The 19,361-nt window shown below is 35.8% G+C and overlaps 1 protein-coding gene across 12 annotated transcripts in view; it reads right to left on the bottom strand.

Moving 5' to 3' along the window:
- NOL4 (nucleolar protein 4) overlaps positions 1–19,361 on the bottom strand; it is a 395,149-nt gene that overhangs the window by 99,154 nt on the left and 276,634 nt on the right. For 6 of the 12 annotated variants that reach the window (XM_029226153.1, XM_029226084.1, XM_029226112.1 and 3 more), the window contains 2 exons: positions 12,079–12,258; positions 11,168–11,359 (listed from right to left, as the gene is read on the bottom strand). In XM_029226153.1, the coding sequence (XP_029081986.1) occupies positions 11,168–11,359; positions 12,079–12,258 (372 nt within the window). The remainder of the gene's footprint in view (positions 1–11,167; positions 11,360–12,078; positions 12,259–19,361) is intronic. The other 6 variants (XM_029226147.1, XM_029226091.1, XM_029226097.1 and 3 more) reach the window with 1 other exon arrangement.

The raw sequence follows: 19,361 nt of genomic DNA, 5'->3' as shown, positions 1-19,361 counted from the left end.
ATAAAATACATAATTTGAAAATTCTGCAGCTTGGATGATATCCTGTCACCCCAAAATGGTATACCCATGCCTGAACACATAACTGTTACAGTGTAAAAAGATGCAGCTCTTAAGGGATCCCTTCTTCTGACCAGGTAGCTTCATTTGCCAACATCAGTGGACTAAAGTAACAGTTTAGCAACTAAGTCAGACAGACCTGGATATTATTATGCGATCAGTTCCTTGCAATCTGCCTGACTACTTTTGCTATATAATCTCTCTGAGCCTCACTCATTCTGCAGAGTATCATTATTTATATTTTTATAAATGACAAAACTGAGGTTCAGTCAATAAGCTATGAATAGGAAAAATAATCTCTATCTCTATATCAGGGGGCAGTTGTTAGAATTCCATGAATTAAGGTACATAAAGTCACTGATATTTTTACTAGTTTATTCAACAAATATACTTAATGAGCACTTTCTATATGTCAGGAACTGTGCCAAGTCCAAAGATACGGAGATAAACAAAATCAATACTGTCTCTGTTATCATAGAGTTTACTTTGCAAGTTAGTACAACGCCTAGTACATAGGGTATAATATACACGGAACAAAGAGTGTTTATTATAGACTCAACCTTTTATCAGCAATTCTAAGATCCTAATATTGTATGAGCTGAAATATTTCAAAAACTTAGGGTAAACTCAGTTGGCAGAAGAAACTGATATGAGAATATTTAGAAACTTTCTTTTTTCTTCTTTCTGTGAATATTCCTAGGTTTTGTGGTAGAAAGACTAATATATTTGTGCATGGGATGTTTTTCCAGACCCCAATGTGAGTGTTATGCAGGAAACAGAATATGTACTTTATCAGGTCCCCCAAATCAGAAAAGTTCTGAATTCTGGACCATTGATGATCCAAGATCTTAGATAAGCATGGTGGATGCAGACTAAAATAGCAGCTCAACTGCCTTGACCCCATCCTAAAAGTGGATGTGATAAGCAAAGTCCCTTACTGACCTAACTGGCCACGTGACTTAGTCCTGGCCAATCACGGGAGCCCATCCCTTTGTTCCCAGTGACTGATCCAAGAAACGGACATATGATCCAAATAGGGCCAATCCAAGTCCTTTCATGGAAATGGGGACCTGGAGCTGGAAGACTGCTCTTGGATTGGGAGTTTTAAGAAAAGAAGCTTAGAGCTGCTGACGGCAACACTTCCCAACAGGAAGCAAGACTGAGAGCTAAACCTATACACAGAGAAGCATTGGGAGAGTGGCAACTCCCTGACATGTGAGCCCAGCTATGTGAGAATCCTTGGACTTTCCAGTTTTCTTGAGAAAAATATCTTGACTAATTTAAAAGGAGTTTAAAAACAAAGATGATAATTAACCCCTATCTAGGCTGTGATTATAAGTATTTCATTATGAATTAATAGTCTATGCTTTGGCCTTAATTTTAGAACATTATTGACCTTTAATAATGATCTTTCACAAACACATGGGGAATTGTTAAGTTTTATAGTTGATGCTAAAGCCCAATTTAGCTAATGTCATCTGACATATACATCTGATCAAGATGAGATAAACTAAATTTTCAACTAAAATGACATGTTTTCATTTTAACCAACAACTTATTCAAGTCTCCACTAGGAAACATCTTTTAATTCTGAAAATAAGTGATTACATTTACTTATGATTATTTTGGACCATGACATCTTTTCTTTTAATAGTTTACTTATGAAACGTAAAACTATACACAAATTCTATTCATACAATTAATATTCACACTAATTACCAAATAGATAAAAATATTTTAAAAATAGTGTTTCAAGAGAGTTAAAATTAAACGTTATATGACGCCTTCTTTAGGAAAAAAAACTCCCTAAGATTTAAAATACATTAGGCTAGATTTTCAGTTATCAGTAGCTTTTAAAATTGAAATGCCAATTGCAGGATACTGTGAAAGAGCACACAATGAACACTAGCTTACCTCCCCACTAATTTTACTACAAAGTAACACATTAGTATGAATGTCCACTCATTCACTCATCCTTCATTCAACAATTTTAATTCCACTGAATTGAACACGGACTGAGCAGATTTCACGAGCAACTAATTGTACTGTATAAGACACAGTGGATGATACAGAAATGAACAAGTTAAGAAGCAGAGTAGTCAAGGAACGTAACTTCTTATTAGGGAGCTAAGGCCCATATATAAATAACAGTAATATAAGACAGGATAAAATAAAACTACAGAAGTACCACAAAGTACAATTTGCACATGGAAGAAAGACAGATTTAAGGCTGCTGTTAGCTAGAAGTGATGATTAAATAGATAAAGGCGTATTGGATTTAGTCCTCCAAGGAGTTCAACAGATTGAGACAGCAAGGGTTTCCCAGTAAAGGGAGCAGTGGAATGCAATTTCAGATTCGACTGCATTTTATCCTGTTCCTCAGAGACCAGGTACCATGCTATGCAGAAGTTTTTATATTTGTTATTTCAAGTGTTGTTGGTTTTCATGTAGAAGTGCTATTTGTTTCCATTTTTCCCATGAGGAATCTGAACTACGAGAGATACAAGGTCCACAAGTAACAGCTGATAAAACATGGCTAAGAACCAAGATCCACTGACTAAAATCAGGGAGCTTTTCTTCGGATTTGCTCACCAATGCTGCTAATTTTCCAGTGTCTCCTTCTGGGTTGTTTCCTTTTTCTTAGAGTACATTTTAGTTCTTCCCAGAAACAGCTTGTCAGTGGTAATTTCAGTAGTTGTCTGAAGTATTTTTCTTCCTCACTCTGGAGGTAGAGTTTAGCTAGGCATTGATTTGTAGACTAAAAGTAGTTTCTCTAAAAAATTTTGAAGACTTTTTTCTCAGTATTTTGAAGATTGTCTTCCGACATCTATTTTGAGGACAAGTATTATGTTCAGTCTTTCCTGTTTTAGATAATTTCTTGTTTCTTTCTGGTGACATTTAAGAATTTCTTGGGTCTGCTGCCGTTTTGCCTTGATGTACATAGGTGTGACTTTGTTTTTATTTGTGCTGCTCAGGGATGGTCTGTTTCTCTGTTCTTAGTATTCATGGTCTAGTCAATTCTGAAAAATTCTTCCTCCTTTTTTGCTTGAATATTGTCCTCATTCTCTCTAATTCCTCCTTTGGAATGCCTATTAGATCTATATCACTCTAGTCCCCAAGTTAACTTCTTTATCAAATTCCACTTCTCTTTTTTCTGTCTGTGAGTAATTTCCACAGTTCCAGTGTATCAATTTTCTCTTTGGTTGAATCATCTTATCTGCTATTTAACCCATCTAGTAAGGTTTTAGTTTCAATGTTTATAATGCCTGTCATTTCATTTTTTGAAGTTGTAATTTGATGCTTCCAATTCCCCTTTAATGGAAGAGTAGTCCTTTCCAGGGTCCCAGCTTTTTATACGGTTCTCAGTTCATGTTCCTGCCTAGTCACAAACCCAAATCCCCATCTCCTGAACTTGAATTGGCATTCAAATCCCAGCCCTGATCTGTTTGGGCTTAAATTCACTTTTTCTATCTTCCTACTCTGTAACCCTATCAAATTAAGGGCTTACAATTCTGGCTATGAGTTTGCTATTAATTTCAAGGCCTGGGAATTTCCTTTTCTTTCTTTTGAGCTTATATAGGTATTTCAAAATTGTTATATTTTACTCAGGGTTTGTATGTATTTGTAGAGGGAAGGTGAGTGGGGTGTGTGAGGGGGTATTCCATGAGACTCAGGTCAACATTTTGCTTAAACTAAAAGATCCACTGATGAGTAACTCTGAAAGCAATGATGGTTGTATTCTTTACACTTTAGTTACTCTTCAATTTTAGTAAATAAAATAATTTAGTAAATAAAGAGAGAATAGTACCCATGAACCCTGAGTCAGGAAAAATCAGTGAACCAAGAGAGCACACACTGAGAGAAAGAGTAGCAGTTCCCTGTGATAACTGAGACATTAAAGGAAATAACTGAGCGTATTAGAAGAAAGGGTAGAAAGGGGCCAGATTATATGCTAAACATTTTATTTACATTATCACATGTAATACCTCGAGAGCCCTCTCCTTTAGAAAAATGGAGACTCAGAAACATCACATAAAATTGTACAGGAATTGAACCTAGGTGTCTCAGTTTCAAAAGGGCATACTGTAACACACTATAGTAAGAAATTTAGAATTTGTCCTGAGATGACAAAAGTTTGACAGTATCAAAGCCAGAATTGAGGAAGACTACTCCAGGAGCAAAGGCAGATTTATAATAAAGCCAATGAAGTCCAGGCACCAGGGTTCTTCAACTGGATGGGACTACTGGAGTTACTGGATGTTGTAAGTATTCTAGTATTTCTTCTTTTTCTGAAGAAAAATATTTGAGTCTTCAAGATTTCTCTTTTTTAAAAAAAATATTATGTGTGGCTTTTTTCTAACTGCCGATATTCGTCCTTCTACCTAACTTTGTGCTCATAATTTTATATTACTTTTCTTTTGAAAAAAAGGTCCCAAATTTCATAATTTTCAGGTGCAAATCCTAGTTCTTTCTCTGCTTATGAATTAGAGGGTAGTATAAGATGGACGTACGTAGTTGAGTTAGAAGGATTATGCAAGGGTATAGGTATGAGATTTGAAAGGTTAGAACTAAAATGATACCTGATAAAGTTCAAACTTATGGGACTGATTTGGGAAAGACAGCAAAGGAAAAATAAACAGAATTTAGCCAGTGGTAGAATGCAAGTCAGGAGTATAAGGAGAGTCAAATCTCTTTCCAAGTTTATGAACACTGGTGTACATGACAACAGTGGTGCGATTGCTGGAAATAGATAAGTCAAGAGGAATTTACTGTTGATTTGGTAGATGAGGTGGAAGATCAGTGGAGAGAATGGGTGATAGAGAATGCAGAGAATTCAGTGAGGATATAACAACACATTTGCCTAGCATCTGACTAGAATGTGGAATGAAATACCAAGGCTTTGTATATGACTGGGATCTAAGAGTACTGTATACAGGAGTAGACCTCTGCAGCTGTGGAGAGGGTAATATGCGGTACATGGCCAAGCAAAGAATCTTAAGAAAAGCCCCAAATCAAGAAAAAGGTACATGAATAGAAATAGAAAATAGAATCTTAAGAAAATGGGGTGATTTATAGTTGGGGATGCAATTTTTGGATTTGGTGCAAAGGTAGTCATGTGATCTTCATAAGAACTAATTCAATATAGTGGTAAGAACCAGAGTCTGAATTTAAGGGATTTGGTGGGCGTTGGTGGTAACAGGTGTAATCTGTGTGTATAAAATATTTCAGTAAACATGGCAAAGAAAGATGGATGCATTGAGTCCTCAAAGAAAGATTACAGAAGTTATGAGGTTAATTTTTTTTTTGAATTTGGACACTTTTTATAAGGCAGAAGAGAAGAAAAGGGAAAACTCAGTGAAAAGGGAAAACTGAAAATATGACCATTGGGATGGTCGAAGAAGCCATGTTCTGAAGGAGGTGAAATGACAGGGGAGCAGAAGTGAAGCGTTATCCAGAGCAGTAAGACCAGGACACTTCCTCTGTAAAGGCAGCAGGGGATACTTGAAAAATTGTAGGTGACTGTGAAAAATTTTAATATAGCTTGTGCAAGCTCTTTGAGTGAAAGTAAAGACTAAGAAATATCTATGCTAATAATGGCTAGAGTGATACAGACCACTGAAACTGAGAAAGTTAAAGAAATGTGAGTGCAGATTAGCTATCAAAATTATTAAGAAAGGTATTATAGGATGTAATTAAAAAGAAATACTATGAATAAAGAACTTAGAGGATGGTATGAACGTATCCTGGGGGATGGTAGATGACATTTATAAAAGAGAGGGCAAAAATTCGTACAAATAGCAGGTGGGGAATTCAAACTAATTAGCATCAATTAAGTTAACTGGTCACAAAGAGAGAAATCTGTACAGTTGTGCTCACGATGCATGAAGAATATTGTGAATAATAATGGTTGCGCAGGTATAAAGTTTTAAACCAAGATCTTGTATGAAGGGCTCAGTATATTTCCGCTCCCATTTTTAGTTTAAAGAAGCACTTTAATTCATTTTTTATAATAGCTCTATTTGCTAAAGAATGAATAGTGTCACTGTAGCTTTTGCAATGCCTATGATATCTATGAAAGCTGTGAATTGAAGACGAATTCTGATCTCTCTACTTTAGTCTGCATCAGACAAGTAGAGGCAAAGGATGTTAAGTAGTCAAATTCCCTCAAAAATGTACCATTTCCTAAACATTAACCATTTATTTTCTAATGAAAGAACTGTGAAATAAGAAGGTCAGATATCAAAATTACTGAGGAGGGTATTATAGGATGTAATTAAAAAGAAATACTACGAATAAAGATCTTAGGGGCTTCCCTGGTGGCGCAGTGGTTGAGAGTCCGCCTGCTGATGCAGGGGACGTGGGTTCGTGCCCCGGTCCGGGAAGATCCCACATGCCGCGGAGCGGCTGGGCCCGTGAGCCATGGCCGCTGAGCCTGTGCGTCTGGAGCCTGTGCTCCGCAAAGGGAGAGGCCCCAACAGTGAGAGGCCCGTGTACCGCAAAAAAAAAAACCCAAAACTTAGAAGGTGGTATGAAAGTATGGTGTTTCCATAATTAGATTATTTACACATTTGTTTTTAAATTTATATCTCTTTTCCCCCCAAATAGATATCAGAGCTACCAAGGAAATATGTAAGCTAAAACAAATTAAAAAAACAGATAATTGGGACCTTAGAAAGTTTTTTGGCTCTAAACTTCCTGACAGCCACAAAAGTGAACGTAGTAAGTTAATGATGAGAAAACATAAAAGCACTCTATTTCAGAAGAAGAAACACATTTTTTTTCATTACATGCTAAAAGAGGGTTCCGAAATGAGATCATTTATAGTGGACATTAAGAAGCCTAGTGGACAATGTCCCTGGCAAATTTTACAAAAAATAGCATGAGGGGGCTTCCCTGGTGGCGCAGTGGTTGAGAGTTGCCTGCCAATGCAGGGGACACGGGTTCGTGCCCCGGTCCGGGAAGATCCCACACGCCACGCGGCTGGGCCCGTGAGCCATGGCCGCTGAGCCTGCGCGTCCGGAGCCTGTGCTCCGCCACGGGAGAGGCCACAACAGTGAGAGGCCCGCATACCGCAAAAAAAAAAAAAAAAAAAAGCATGAGATTTAATTCTTCAAACAAATATAGTCAAATAAATAATATTAAAAAGCAAATTAATAGGTAATTTTTCAAGTGGCTGAGTTTATTGAATTCAAATATCTAGGCCACTTGATCTAACTTGATATAGTGTCAAGATATGAGATACAGGAGGAAGGATGGACAGAAAGTCTCTTAGACTATCTCCCCCAAATATTTTCATTTGAGTTCTATAAAAATACATCTAAATATATGCAGCATGGTGAAAGAATCTCTAAACAATGCAAACTCAGAAAATAAAAAGAGAATCACATCACATAACACAAATAATACTTAGGTATGGGGTAACCTCACCTTGTTTATAAAGCTTTCTTTTTATGGCTTTATCTATTATAGGTGTTCTTGAATTTAAGATCAGGACACCTTGGAGAAATACATTTCTTTTCTGAAACAATCAACAAATATTCTTCAGAAAATTAGCTGAAGTAATTTGAGAGTCAAAGCTGCATAATAGAATCAATAATGATTTGATATATTTGTCTAAGGATTAATACAAGGGCTGCTTAACTCATTGGTTCTTAAAATCTAATGAAAACTAAGACAGTACTCTGTATCAAACTTACTGGATTTATTTTTCATAAAACATATCCTTTTATGTTCAACACTGAAGAATTTATGATTTGAGATGATTGGGAACACTGAATTAGTGAAAGTGTGTAGCAAAGTATCATAATATGGTTATTTAACTTCATGCATTATAGAGACTGGAGCAATGACATAAACATTTCGGCTACTTCAGCAATTAAGACCTTTGGGGTCTTAATAATTTCAGTGAAATAAGAATGCATAAATATATACTCTAATATTTGTATGCATTCAGTGAAGTCAATGAAAAGTACTTGTGTTGTAAATTCTTAAGGGATAGTGTAGACTAATTAAACATGAATAGACTTTGTATTAGCAGCAGAAAATTAGAGTGAATGTCAACACTGTCAAGTATAATACTAATATAAGTTGTGATAAACCACTTCTATGGGAATATCCCTTTGAATTTCTTAATCAAAGTCAGTAGGGAACACATAATTCAATATTTTGCGTTTTGCTTTACTTAAAGAGTCTGCTGGATTAGAGATCCTAAGTAACTGGATGAGCTAAACTTGCTGAATGCCACTTTCATTTTATAATATGGAGTCCCCTATCAAATACTCCTACAGTTCTACTTTACAAATATATTAAAAACTTCTCTAGGTTGCTTTGTTGACTTACTAAGTACTACAAAATAATTGGCATGTAAAGATAATCATATATTAAAAATGATACATTTTCTTCATGTCTACCTACAGCAAAAACAATATAAGAAAATATTTTTTAATGTTTCAATTTTTTAAAACCATGGATATTATCTTATTTTAAGATTTTAAATTATAAAGGCAAAAAAATATTAATGTACAATATTTAGTTAATTACTATCTGCCCTAGTCATGCCTTTTCCTATTTGTTCCAGGTAAGGATGAGTGTTCAAAATGATGACATGCTGCATGACAATGAAGTGATACATAAAGCCAATCAAAATTCCAAGTGTTAACTAGATGGCAGATTTAATTTTTATTCCAATAGTGCATTACTGAGCAATGTATTTTTTAAAAATGGGCTAAACTACAATATCAATTTTCATCTGTGTTGTTCATTTAACATTTCTTTATATTAGGCCTTATATTATTACTTAAGCACTTCACTTCCCACAACTTGTAATCTCAAAGAATCATGATGATCAGGGAACATGTTAACTTTTCTTAATTAACAAGTCAGGCATCTTTTGTATTTCTCATTACTTTGCATGATGTTATGCACATTATACATATATTGAATAAGTGAATAAAAAATGAACAAATGAAAATTATTAAATATGAAATACAATAGCATTTCTTTACAGCATTATTTCCTTCAAGATTAGTTTGTAAACCTAACTAATCTTGATTTTATATTAACTTTTTGTCTTTCTCTATGCATAGAACAAAGTTTACATCAAACAGATGTTCATATTTGGTAAATAAATATAACTAATAAAAAACCTGTGATTATCTCAAATACATCTTTGAGAAATTAAGAATTCTACATGACAATGATTTTTTTCTTTTAAAGAATTATTAATAAATGGAAAATAAGATAAATTTTGCCAAAGAAAAGAAACTCTAAATAACATTAAAAGATTTAGAAGAAATAGTAGTGCCAGATGCTAGTAAAATAAAATCATGGTATATAACATTATTATCTTTATTGTTACTGAAAGAGGAAAGTATATATTGTGCATTGTGCACTGAATGAGACATACTTAGTTTCTACTGGAATTTTACAACAACTGCCAATTTGATGATGAACTGATGTCAAAGTCAGGATTCTGGGCTTTTATTCCTGGTTAGATATCCTTTTTGTCTGTCATCTTTCTCCTATTGGGTGACAATAACTTTTAAAGAATTCAATAATGGGGGAAGTAGCTGTATTTTCTTCAAGCAATCTCTCCTCTCTTATACCATACCACCTCAACTGTCATAATTTAATTTCATCAGGCACAGCTATGCTATTTTATTTTAAAGTAATTTAGGTACAACAAACTCCAACTTCAATATAGTTATTCTAAGAAGTAAGCAAATTCTTAAATGTAGTGCTCTGTGATTTTATAATACAAATATTTTGGGTAGCTTTTTTCAGACGATGGATTAAATAATATTTGGTTGATTATATTTTCAGAGTTCAGATTTACTGAGTGGTTACTATGTGTCAAAAATGACTTGTCGAGCTTTACATGACAATTTATATAATCCTGTCAGCACTATAAATTAGGAATTACTCTCATTTCCAGAGGAGGGACTTGAGCTCAGCAAGTTGAAGCACCTTGCCTGGGTCACATAGCTACAAACCGGTGGACCCAGAACTCCAGACCAAGCTCTCCAGGGACCGAGCCTTGTGTTAGTGACCATCTTGGCAGACTGCCTCTCTATAAGAAACAGTCGTTTTTCTTTTAAAAATATCAAAGATATTTTTAGAAGCCATTGTAGAAAAATAGATAATATAGGAGGTATTACTTGTTATTCATTTCATTTATATCTGGAAAACTATTTCTCCTATTGGCATACTCTGAAACCTCTCCTATATCTATACCAACTCCTGTTCCATCACACCTAATAAATTGGAGGCACTGATCACAAGCACGAAGAGTCTTGGTTTTTATGGAGCCTTCTCAAAAGTACAATGAAAACAGTTTCAGAAAATTTCTAATACATGTCCACTCAAATACATAAAAATATAAAGAAAGTTTTAAAATACATTGTAAAAACGACTTCTAGTATAACAATTCCATCAAGGTAAGATAGAATAAAGGTCAAATAACACTGTCTAATTTCCACCCATAAATATCTAACACTGGCATAATATCATCCATCTATAAAAAGCCCAGCTGAATCTAAACGCTCATGTTAACCATCCACAAGACAAGTACACAAATATACCGAGTACACAAAAGCCTTATTTTTCACACAAGGATTTTCATTCCCTGACCTTTATTTTCAAGGCCTGCTATTTGTTAACTGTTTGTATGAAAATAGTATTACTTAGATGGATCCATCCATTTCCTTTTGTCCCAGAGAAAGCCATTCTCACAGGCCGTCTAAAGCAACCACTGGTGCTTCAGTTCAAGACTTGAATAACCTTAGATCTGCTTTAGCAGTAACAGAAAGGAAACACACAAGAATGAGATGCTGGCTCTCACTGCTGTTCACTCACATGACCCTCATTTCCTAGGACATGGTACCTAGGCTTGTGAGCACTGGTCTCACAAGGTATGTCTTATTGAATCAACAAAGGGGATAAATACTTCAGGAAGATGAAAAGGAGAAAAAACAAACAGGCAAACAAAAACCCCTTGGACCTGACGTTATGGAAAAAATTAAAAAGACACTAAGATGAAAAAAAAAATTGTGTCATGGTTACATGTGGGATTTGGATGGAATCTAGGGCTGTGTTTTAATTCAAAACTCACCATCTCAAAACCACTTCTTTTCATCCGCCTGCAGGACTTGAGGTAAGTACGTATGCGTTTTCGGGCACGCTCTTGATACTCAGGGAATTGTCGCCTGCATGAGTCAATGATAGCCTGGATCTTTTCTTTGGGCTGCTTAGAGATTGGGACCATTCGGTCCAAGTTTTCATCTACAAACAGCCTGACAAACATCTGTTGGCAAGAGGGAGACAGAGGAGAAGGGTTTGGAGGGCTGCTCTCTGCTGTTCCTAGCTTCCTGTCTTGATTACTGATAGGAAAATAGTCTTGTCTGGTTTATGCACTGGAGAACTTTGCAATGGAAAGCCAGAAATTTTAAGCAAACACCCTTTACAGACTTTCTAAATGGTTGGGTTAAAAAACAGAGAGAGAAAGAGAGAGAGAAAGGCAGACAGACAGACAGACAGAAAAGTATAGACTATTGCGTAGAAAAAAATCAAGAAATAACAGTAGACTGTGACGATTGAGCACCCCATAAAATTCTCTATTAATAATGTGACTGTTTACATTGCTACACTGCACAGTATACTAATCTCGGAAAACAAACAATTGACTCTTTTTTCATGCATAATTAGATAAGCTGGGAAAGCAAAGAAAATAACGGATGACGGGCAGACGCTTCCGAGGGATAAGCTGAGGCTCCCTTCATCCGCTAGGTAAACATGCATACTCACACAGCACAAGTGCAGTTTTCAGCTCACGTTTGGCTTTAAAATTCTAAACAAAACACAGCCATTCTGGTGTCTGGTTGGCTAAGAGTGTTTCATGTACTTTTTAAATCCTTCTGTAAATTAAACAAACATGTCTCTAAAGTAGCCACAGTTACCAACAAGCAACAACATGAAAGTGAAGTGGTAAAAATTCAGCCATAATGGTAGGGTGGCAGGACTCACATTAAAAGCTTTCAGCCGCTCGGCCTCAACGCCATCTGTCTCGTTAACTTTCTCAGAATCTTCGTGGTCATCGTGGTCATCTTCATCCTCATCTCCCCTGTTTAGGGACAGGTCCTCAGCACCTCGGTCTACACTCTCATTTTTGCCCGAGTCGTAGCTTGAATAGCTATGTGCAGGGGACTGAAAAGAAAATGGGAAATTGCTGCTTTGAAATTCCTTGCACAAGCTTATAAATTTTGTTTTATCTTTAATGTCAATCATTTCTCAAAAATCTGGTTTAAATAAGTTGATAATTCTAGAGCTGTGGCTATTTTAATTTAAATCAAAATTAGCTTAAATGAAATCAAATTAAAAATTCATTTTCTCAGTCACATCAGTCACATTTCAAGTGCTTAATAGCCACAGAGTACATTTCTATGACTGCAGATTTATTGAATTTAGCTTTTTGAGAGCAATTACTGTTTCCATTCAATATACATATTCCAAAAAAAAAACCAACCTGTACTCAGTTTTGTAAAAGAATCACTGAATCACATATTCTTTGAACTAGAAATGACCTCAGAGCTTAGTCAGTCTAACTGCATCAGTATTCTTGAAACAGATAAGGAAACTGAGGGGTAGGTATATTTAATTGATTTGCCCAACAAGGACTATAGAAAATACTGATACTAGGACTGCTAGGAAAACATGCTTTAAAATCAGTTTATAATTTGTCTATGAGTTGAAAGATGGCATCTGATTTTGGTTTAGAAAAAAGCAACTAGGTTTCCTCCTAGCCATTTGTTAAGCTTAGTGCTTTGTAATGTACAAGAGAAGATGAATGCCAACCAAGACAATTTTCACAAACTTTGGTAATTGTGTCCAAGACCAACCATTGGTCCTGCTGTGGTAGCTTTTACTTGTTTGTTAGCCCAGCACCTGTTCCTTTCAGAATCAGCCCCTGCTTTGCCAGGTCAAAGTGCCAATCCTATGGGCAACAACCTCCTCTCCCCTAGGCATGAGTGCCTTGACTTCACCTCCAAGTGAAGAAAGTGTGCCTGTAACTAAAATCAAGTTGAATCCAGCAGAGCTAAGCAGAATAGAAATAGACCTGATAACATCATTTGAGCATCTAGATTCAACTGTGCCTGAAATTAAATTAACCCATGGACCTTTCAGCTGTGTGATACTATATCCTCTCCATCTCCCCACTTTATATTTTTGCTTAAATCTAAATTTAGATCATTTGCAATGGAGCCTGGACTAGTACAGAAATCAATCATTACAAGGTCAAATTAATAGCCCAAATTTCACATATGATGACTTAGATACCCAGGTGGCCCCAGCTAAATAGAAAACAATTCTGTAAACAAGAGCAGCTATCTTCAAATCTATCAACATAGTCTAATGCTTTTGAAAGCATTTAAAATGGGAAATTTTAAATCATCAGCGTTCAAAAATGCCTCCATACAATGATAACATGTGTTGCACGCTTTGAGGATTGCACTAATATATTATTACTACATAGTCACAGGAGGGATAACAAAACTAGAATAGGTCACTGACATTAAAAGTGAAAAAAAGGCATATTTTTATAGTTCAGATCATTAACAAGGTGGAATTACCTAATCAAATATAAGGAAAATATTCCCTAAGTTTGAAAAATATACTATATATGCTTTTTAAATGGCATGTGCAATATTTTAAAGTGTTATAATACACTTATCTGGATGCAAATATGCTGGGCTAATCTATTCTTTTTAGATATGATGTGAGACACAGGAGCAAGCCATCTGCTACTAAAAGTACCACTATGGAACCACGAAGGATTTATGGTCCTAGTCACTCAAGGTAAAGAAAACCCATCACAGATCTGAGAATATTCAGGATCTAAATCTAGAGCATAATCAAAGTTTTTTTCTTCTATGATATAAACTGAAAGTTTTGTAACACTGAATTATGTTTCTCAGATGGAGTGTCATTTCTCACCTATCTCTTGAAGAACTAACTAGCTTTCAAGGTCAATCAGATTAAGTTCAATTTCCACAAAGATTCCCACTTCTACCTCAGTCAACTTCAATCTTTCCCTCCACTGTGAACCCTTAATAGCCAACGGCACTGGACACAGAATTAAACACCACAATTGCTCTCTACTTTTCTTTTCATGTTAATATGCATTTTCCTTCAAGCTAGACTGAGATAGGAATCAACATATAGCCTTCCACCTTTTCCTTCACAGCATCTAAGAAAGGTTCTCTACAGAGTTGGCACTTCAGACTGTAGTTTTCCTTTTACTACAAAGGCTTTGGTCTTAAAATACTGGGGAGTGAAGATAAGCCACAGACTGAAAGAAAATCTTTGCAAAAGACACATCTGTAAAAGGACAGTTATCCAAAACCTACAAAGAACACTGAAGCTCAACAATAAGAAAACAACCTGATTAAAATATGGGCCAGAGACCTTAAGAGACACCTCACCTAAGGAGATATACAGATGGCAAACAGGCATATGAAAAGATGCTCCACATCGTATATCATTGGGGAAATGCAAATTAAAGCAATAGTATCACTACACACCTATTAAAATGGTCAAAATCTGGAACACTGACAACACTAAATGCTGGAGAGGATGTGAAGCAACAGAAACCTTCATGCATTGCTGGTAGGATGCAAAACAGTACTGCCACTTTGGAAGGTAGTTTTGCTTTTTCTTCCGAAACTAAACATATTCATCGTATGATCCAGCAATTGTGCTCCTTGGTATTTACCCAAGGAATTAAAATTTTATCTCACACAAAACCTGCACATTAATGTTTCTAGCAGCTTTATTCATAATTGCCAAAACCTGGAACCAAGACGTGCTTCAGTAGGTGAGTGGGTAAATAAACTGTGGTTGACCAGATAATGGAATAATATTAAATACTAAAAGAAACGAGCTGTCAAGCCATGAAAAGACACAGAAGAACCTGAAATACAAGTTGCTAAGTGAAAGAAGCCAATGGAAAAGACTATATATTGTATGTTTTCAACTATATGACATTCTAGAAAAGGCAAAACTAGGCGCAGTAAAAAGATCAGTGGTTACCAGAGTTTAGGGGGTGGGGAGAGATGAATAGATGGAGCACAGAAGATTTTTAGGGCAATGAAAATACTATGTATGATACTATAGTGGTGCATACGTGTCATTATACATTTGTACAAATCCGTAAATGTACAATACCATGAGTGAAACTTAATATAAACTATGGACTTTGGGTAATTATAATTCATCAGTTTAGGTTCATCAACTGTAACATATGTACCACTCTGGTCAGTGATGCTGATAACAGAGAAACTATGCATGTGTAAAGGGAAGTGGGAATATGGGAAATCTCTGTACCTTCCTCTCAATTTTGCTGTGAATCTATAACTGCTGTAAAAATAGTCCTTTTTAGGGCTCTCCTGGTGGAGCAGTGGTTGAGAATCTGCCTGCTAATGCAGGGGACACAGGTTCGAGCCCTGGTCTGGGAGGATCCCATATGCCGTGGAGCAACTAGGCCCATGAGCCACACCTACTGAGCCTGCGTGTCTGGAGGCTGTGCTCCGCAACAAGAGAGGCCGCGACAGTGAAAGGCCCGCGCGCCGTGATGAAGAGTGGCCCCCGCTTGCCACAACTAGAGAAAGCCCTCGCACAGAAACGAAGACCCAACACAGCAAAAATAAATAAATAAATTAGTAAAACAAAAGACTAGTCTTTGCCAAAGAATGATGGAAGTTTTAAAAAAACATAGTCCTTTTTAACAAATGGGGGAATATGGGTATTGGGGTGATAATATAGAATCAGACAATAATAATTACTAGAGGCCTCCTAATAACCCACATAACATATGGCAGTCATTGCCTCATAAACCTGTGCCACCTCAATAAAACTTGGGATGATCACACCCTAAACAAGCCTCCCCTTCAGGAACAATTATTTTCATACTCCACGTGTAAATCCAAAATATCCGAATTAGATCTTAAAAAATACAAAGATAAAGAATCACAACTTATGCCCTATGGAAAATATATACCTGCTTATCCTCAAAACACAGGTGTTGGTTTATGGGGACAAGATTAGATTCTTGTCTTAGTTATATATTCCACTCATTCCTCTTGAGATAACATGCGACCGTCCTTAGCAAAGACCTTCTTGGAAATATATTGGCATTTTCCTTTTCCCACATTTCACACCTAAACAGAACTGCCAACTCCAGACCTAGAAAAATTCTCGCAGATAGGAAGCTTAACTTTACTTTTAAAGAAAGTTTGCTTACTCTGTGGTCAGAGAATTTCACCTCTTTGGTTAAATCTATTCATAATTGTTTTATTCTTTTCGATGCAATTGTAAATGGGATTGTTTTCTTAATTTCTCTTTCTGATAGTTCATTATTAATGCGTAGAAATGCAACAGATTTCTATATATTGATTTTGTATCCTGCAACTTCACTGAATTCAGCAAGTTATTTTTTAAAATATCAGTTATTCATTACTGAAGCTACTGGGCATTCTTAGCATCATTAAAAGTGTGATTACCAGACACTGTGTGCCATCTGATGTGATACAAAATGATGCAAAGTGAAGCATACAGCATAACTTAAGAAGCAAGCTCATGAAAAAAAGAAAAAAGAATTTGAATTGAATCAAACCTAAGTCTAGAAACAGTGGTTCTCAAAGTGTGCCTGTTAGATCAGAAGTAACTGCATCTCCTGGGAACTTATTAGAAATGCAAATTATTGGCCTCCATCCCAGATCACCTGAATCAGACACTTTGGAGCTGGACCCAAAATCTGTGTTTTAACACAGCAGTCCCCAACCTTTTTGGCACCAGGGACCGGTTTCGTGGAAGACAATTTTTCCACGGACACTGGGGTCGGGGAGGGGATGGTTCAGGCAGTAATTCGAATGATGGGGAGCAATGGGGAGCGGCAGATGAAGCTTCACTTGCTTGCCCGCTGCTCACCTCCTGCTGTGTGGCCAGTTCCTAACAGGCTGTGGACTGGTACTGGTATGTGGCCCGGGTGTTGGGGACCCCTGTTTTAACTTACCTTCCAGGGGGATTCTGATGCAGCTCAAGTTTGAGAACCACTATTCTGAAGCTAACTTCCATTTATAGGAAATAAGGCAGATAAAATAACAAGTTAAAAGACACAAGAGAAAGACAGACAAATCCAAAATATGAGACATTGTGCAGGACAATTGACTTTGGTTCAGCAATATGTTAATGACACAGAAAAAATACGTGATATATTAGAAGAGATTTAAAAGGTTTAATAAAATGAAATGTGTTGACTTTGTATCGTGATCCAAATAAACCCAATGCAAAAGATAATTTTGAGAAAATTGGGAAGATTTGACTATGGATGAGGTTATTAGGTAATAACATTGAATACTTTTTTACGTATTAGATTAGATGTAATAACCTAACATTTGGTTAAGTAAATGTTTATGTAAGAAAATGTCCACATTTGTTAGAGGCAGAAATTGAGGAATGAAGGGATGAAATGATGTGGACATCTGGGATTTACTTTTAAATACTGCAGGAAAGAAAAGGAAAAAAGTGGAAAAAAATGTAGAAAATAAAAAAAATGTGGAAAGTCTTAACCACTGTTGAATTTGGGTGATGGGTATTAGTAGTTCTATGTATTATATTCTCTATTTTTAAATGATTTTAAACTCTCAAAATGAATTTTAAGATGTATAAATTTTGTAATTAGTTGGGGTTTTTTTTTTTTTTTTTTTGCCAGTACGCGGGCCTCTCACTGTTGTGGCCTCTCCCGTTGTGGAGCACAGGCTCCGGACGCGCAGGCTCAGCAGCCATGGCTCACGGGCCCAGCTGCTCCGCGGCATGTGGGATCTTCCTGGACCGGGGCATGAACCCGTGTCCCCTGTATCGGCAGGCAGACTCTCAACCACTATGCCACCAGAGAAGCCCTGTAATTAGTTTTATATCTCCTCCATTTTGAATATTTTTACATGACAGTCATTTATTCAAAAACATTTAAAGAAGCACTACTTAATACTTAGAGCATTGTTCTAGGCTCATAGGATTGAATGGATCCAAATTTTCTGAGGTCTGAAAGTTATAAAGTTTGGAGAGGCAGTGCATTTGAAAAATTAGTTAGAAAAGTGAATATTTAATTAAAATGAGAAAAACCACAATAAATTACAAGATTCTAAAAAGCTTATAAATGCTACAACCATCACAAAATGTAGAAAAATAATATTTTAAAAATTAAATAACGCCCTGGCCCATCTCTATAATACTGTTTCCTTTCCACATTTCTTGGCTGCATGCTCTTTGATTGCTTCTTCATATGACAATGATTTTGTATTATCATATTCTATAAAGAGAATAGAAAAATAATTCAGTCTTTACTTCAGCATATCTGATGGAAATGTGTCTTTTATTGTTGATAGTTCTGAAACTTTCCTTTGCTCTTCAAATTAAATATCGCTAATATCATGCAAATTGTTACATTGTTTTCAGTTGGGGAAACCTTAATCAAGTTCCTTTAATATTTAGGGCATCTGAAGTTTTCTTGGGAAGTGACTGATGGCTTCATTGAAGTGACATTTATGAGTTTTATGTTTTCTTCATTGATATCAGTATCTTTTGTCAAATCCAATGTGAAATTTAAATCTTCTTCCAACTTGTTAATATAATTCATTTCTCTTCATTAAGTGTATTTTTCTTCCTCCCAAGGAAATACTGTCTTTAGTAAGACCTGGACATTTTCATTACAAGTCACTTACTACTCAGTGTCAAAATGTAGATCAATTTCACTTCTTATTTTTGTTGATTTTTTTACACTCCATTACTATTTTTTTAAATGTCTTTATTGGAGTATAATTGCTTACAATGGTGTGTTAGTTTCTGCTTTATAGCAAAGTGAATCAATATAAAGACAACAAAGCCTTTATATATTTCAAATTAAGGGTCTGTAATTTCTCTCGTATTTTATTCAAAAGGTCCAAAAGATCTTTCCACATGGCAACTGAAATGTCATAATTCCACTGTGTGAAGTGTACACAACATATCTCTGTATTATTACTTATGCATGTGAATTTGCAATTACACATTTGTATAACCAAGGATTGGTATTTGTTATTTTGTTTACTGGTTTACCATTATGTATATGATTTCCCAAGATTGAGATTAATTCTTCGTAAGCAGTTTTGGATAAAGAAGTCACATTTGATACTTCATTTTGACATTTTCCAAGTGTTTGTCCAAAAATTAATAATTACTTTGGAGATTCTCATGAAATTTTAGTTATATAAAAG

Source organism: Monodon monoceros, unplaced genomic scaffold, assembly GCF_005190385.1.
Source record: "Monodon monoceros isolate NGI ecotype Baffin Bay Population unplaced genomic scaffold, NGI_Narwhal_1 Super_Scaffold_1, whole genome shotgun sequence".
In the NCBI taxonomy this organism is placed as follows: Eukaryota; Metazoa; Chordata; class Mammalia; order Artiodactyla; family Monodontidae; genus Monodon; species Monodon monoceros.
This window is presented reverse-complemented; position numbering and strand designations above follow the sequence as displayed.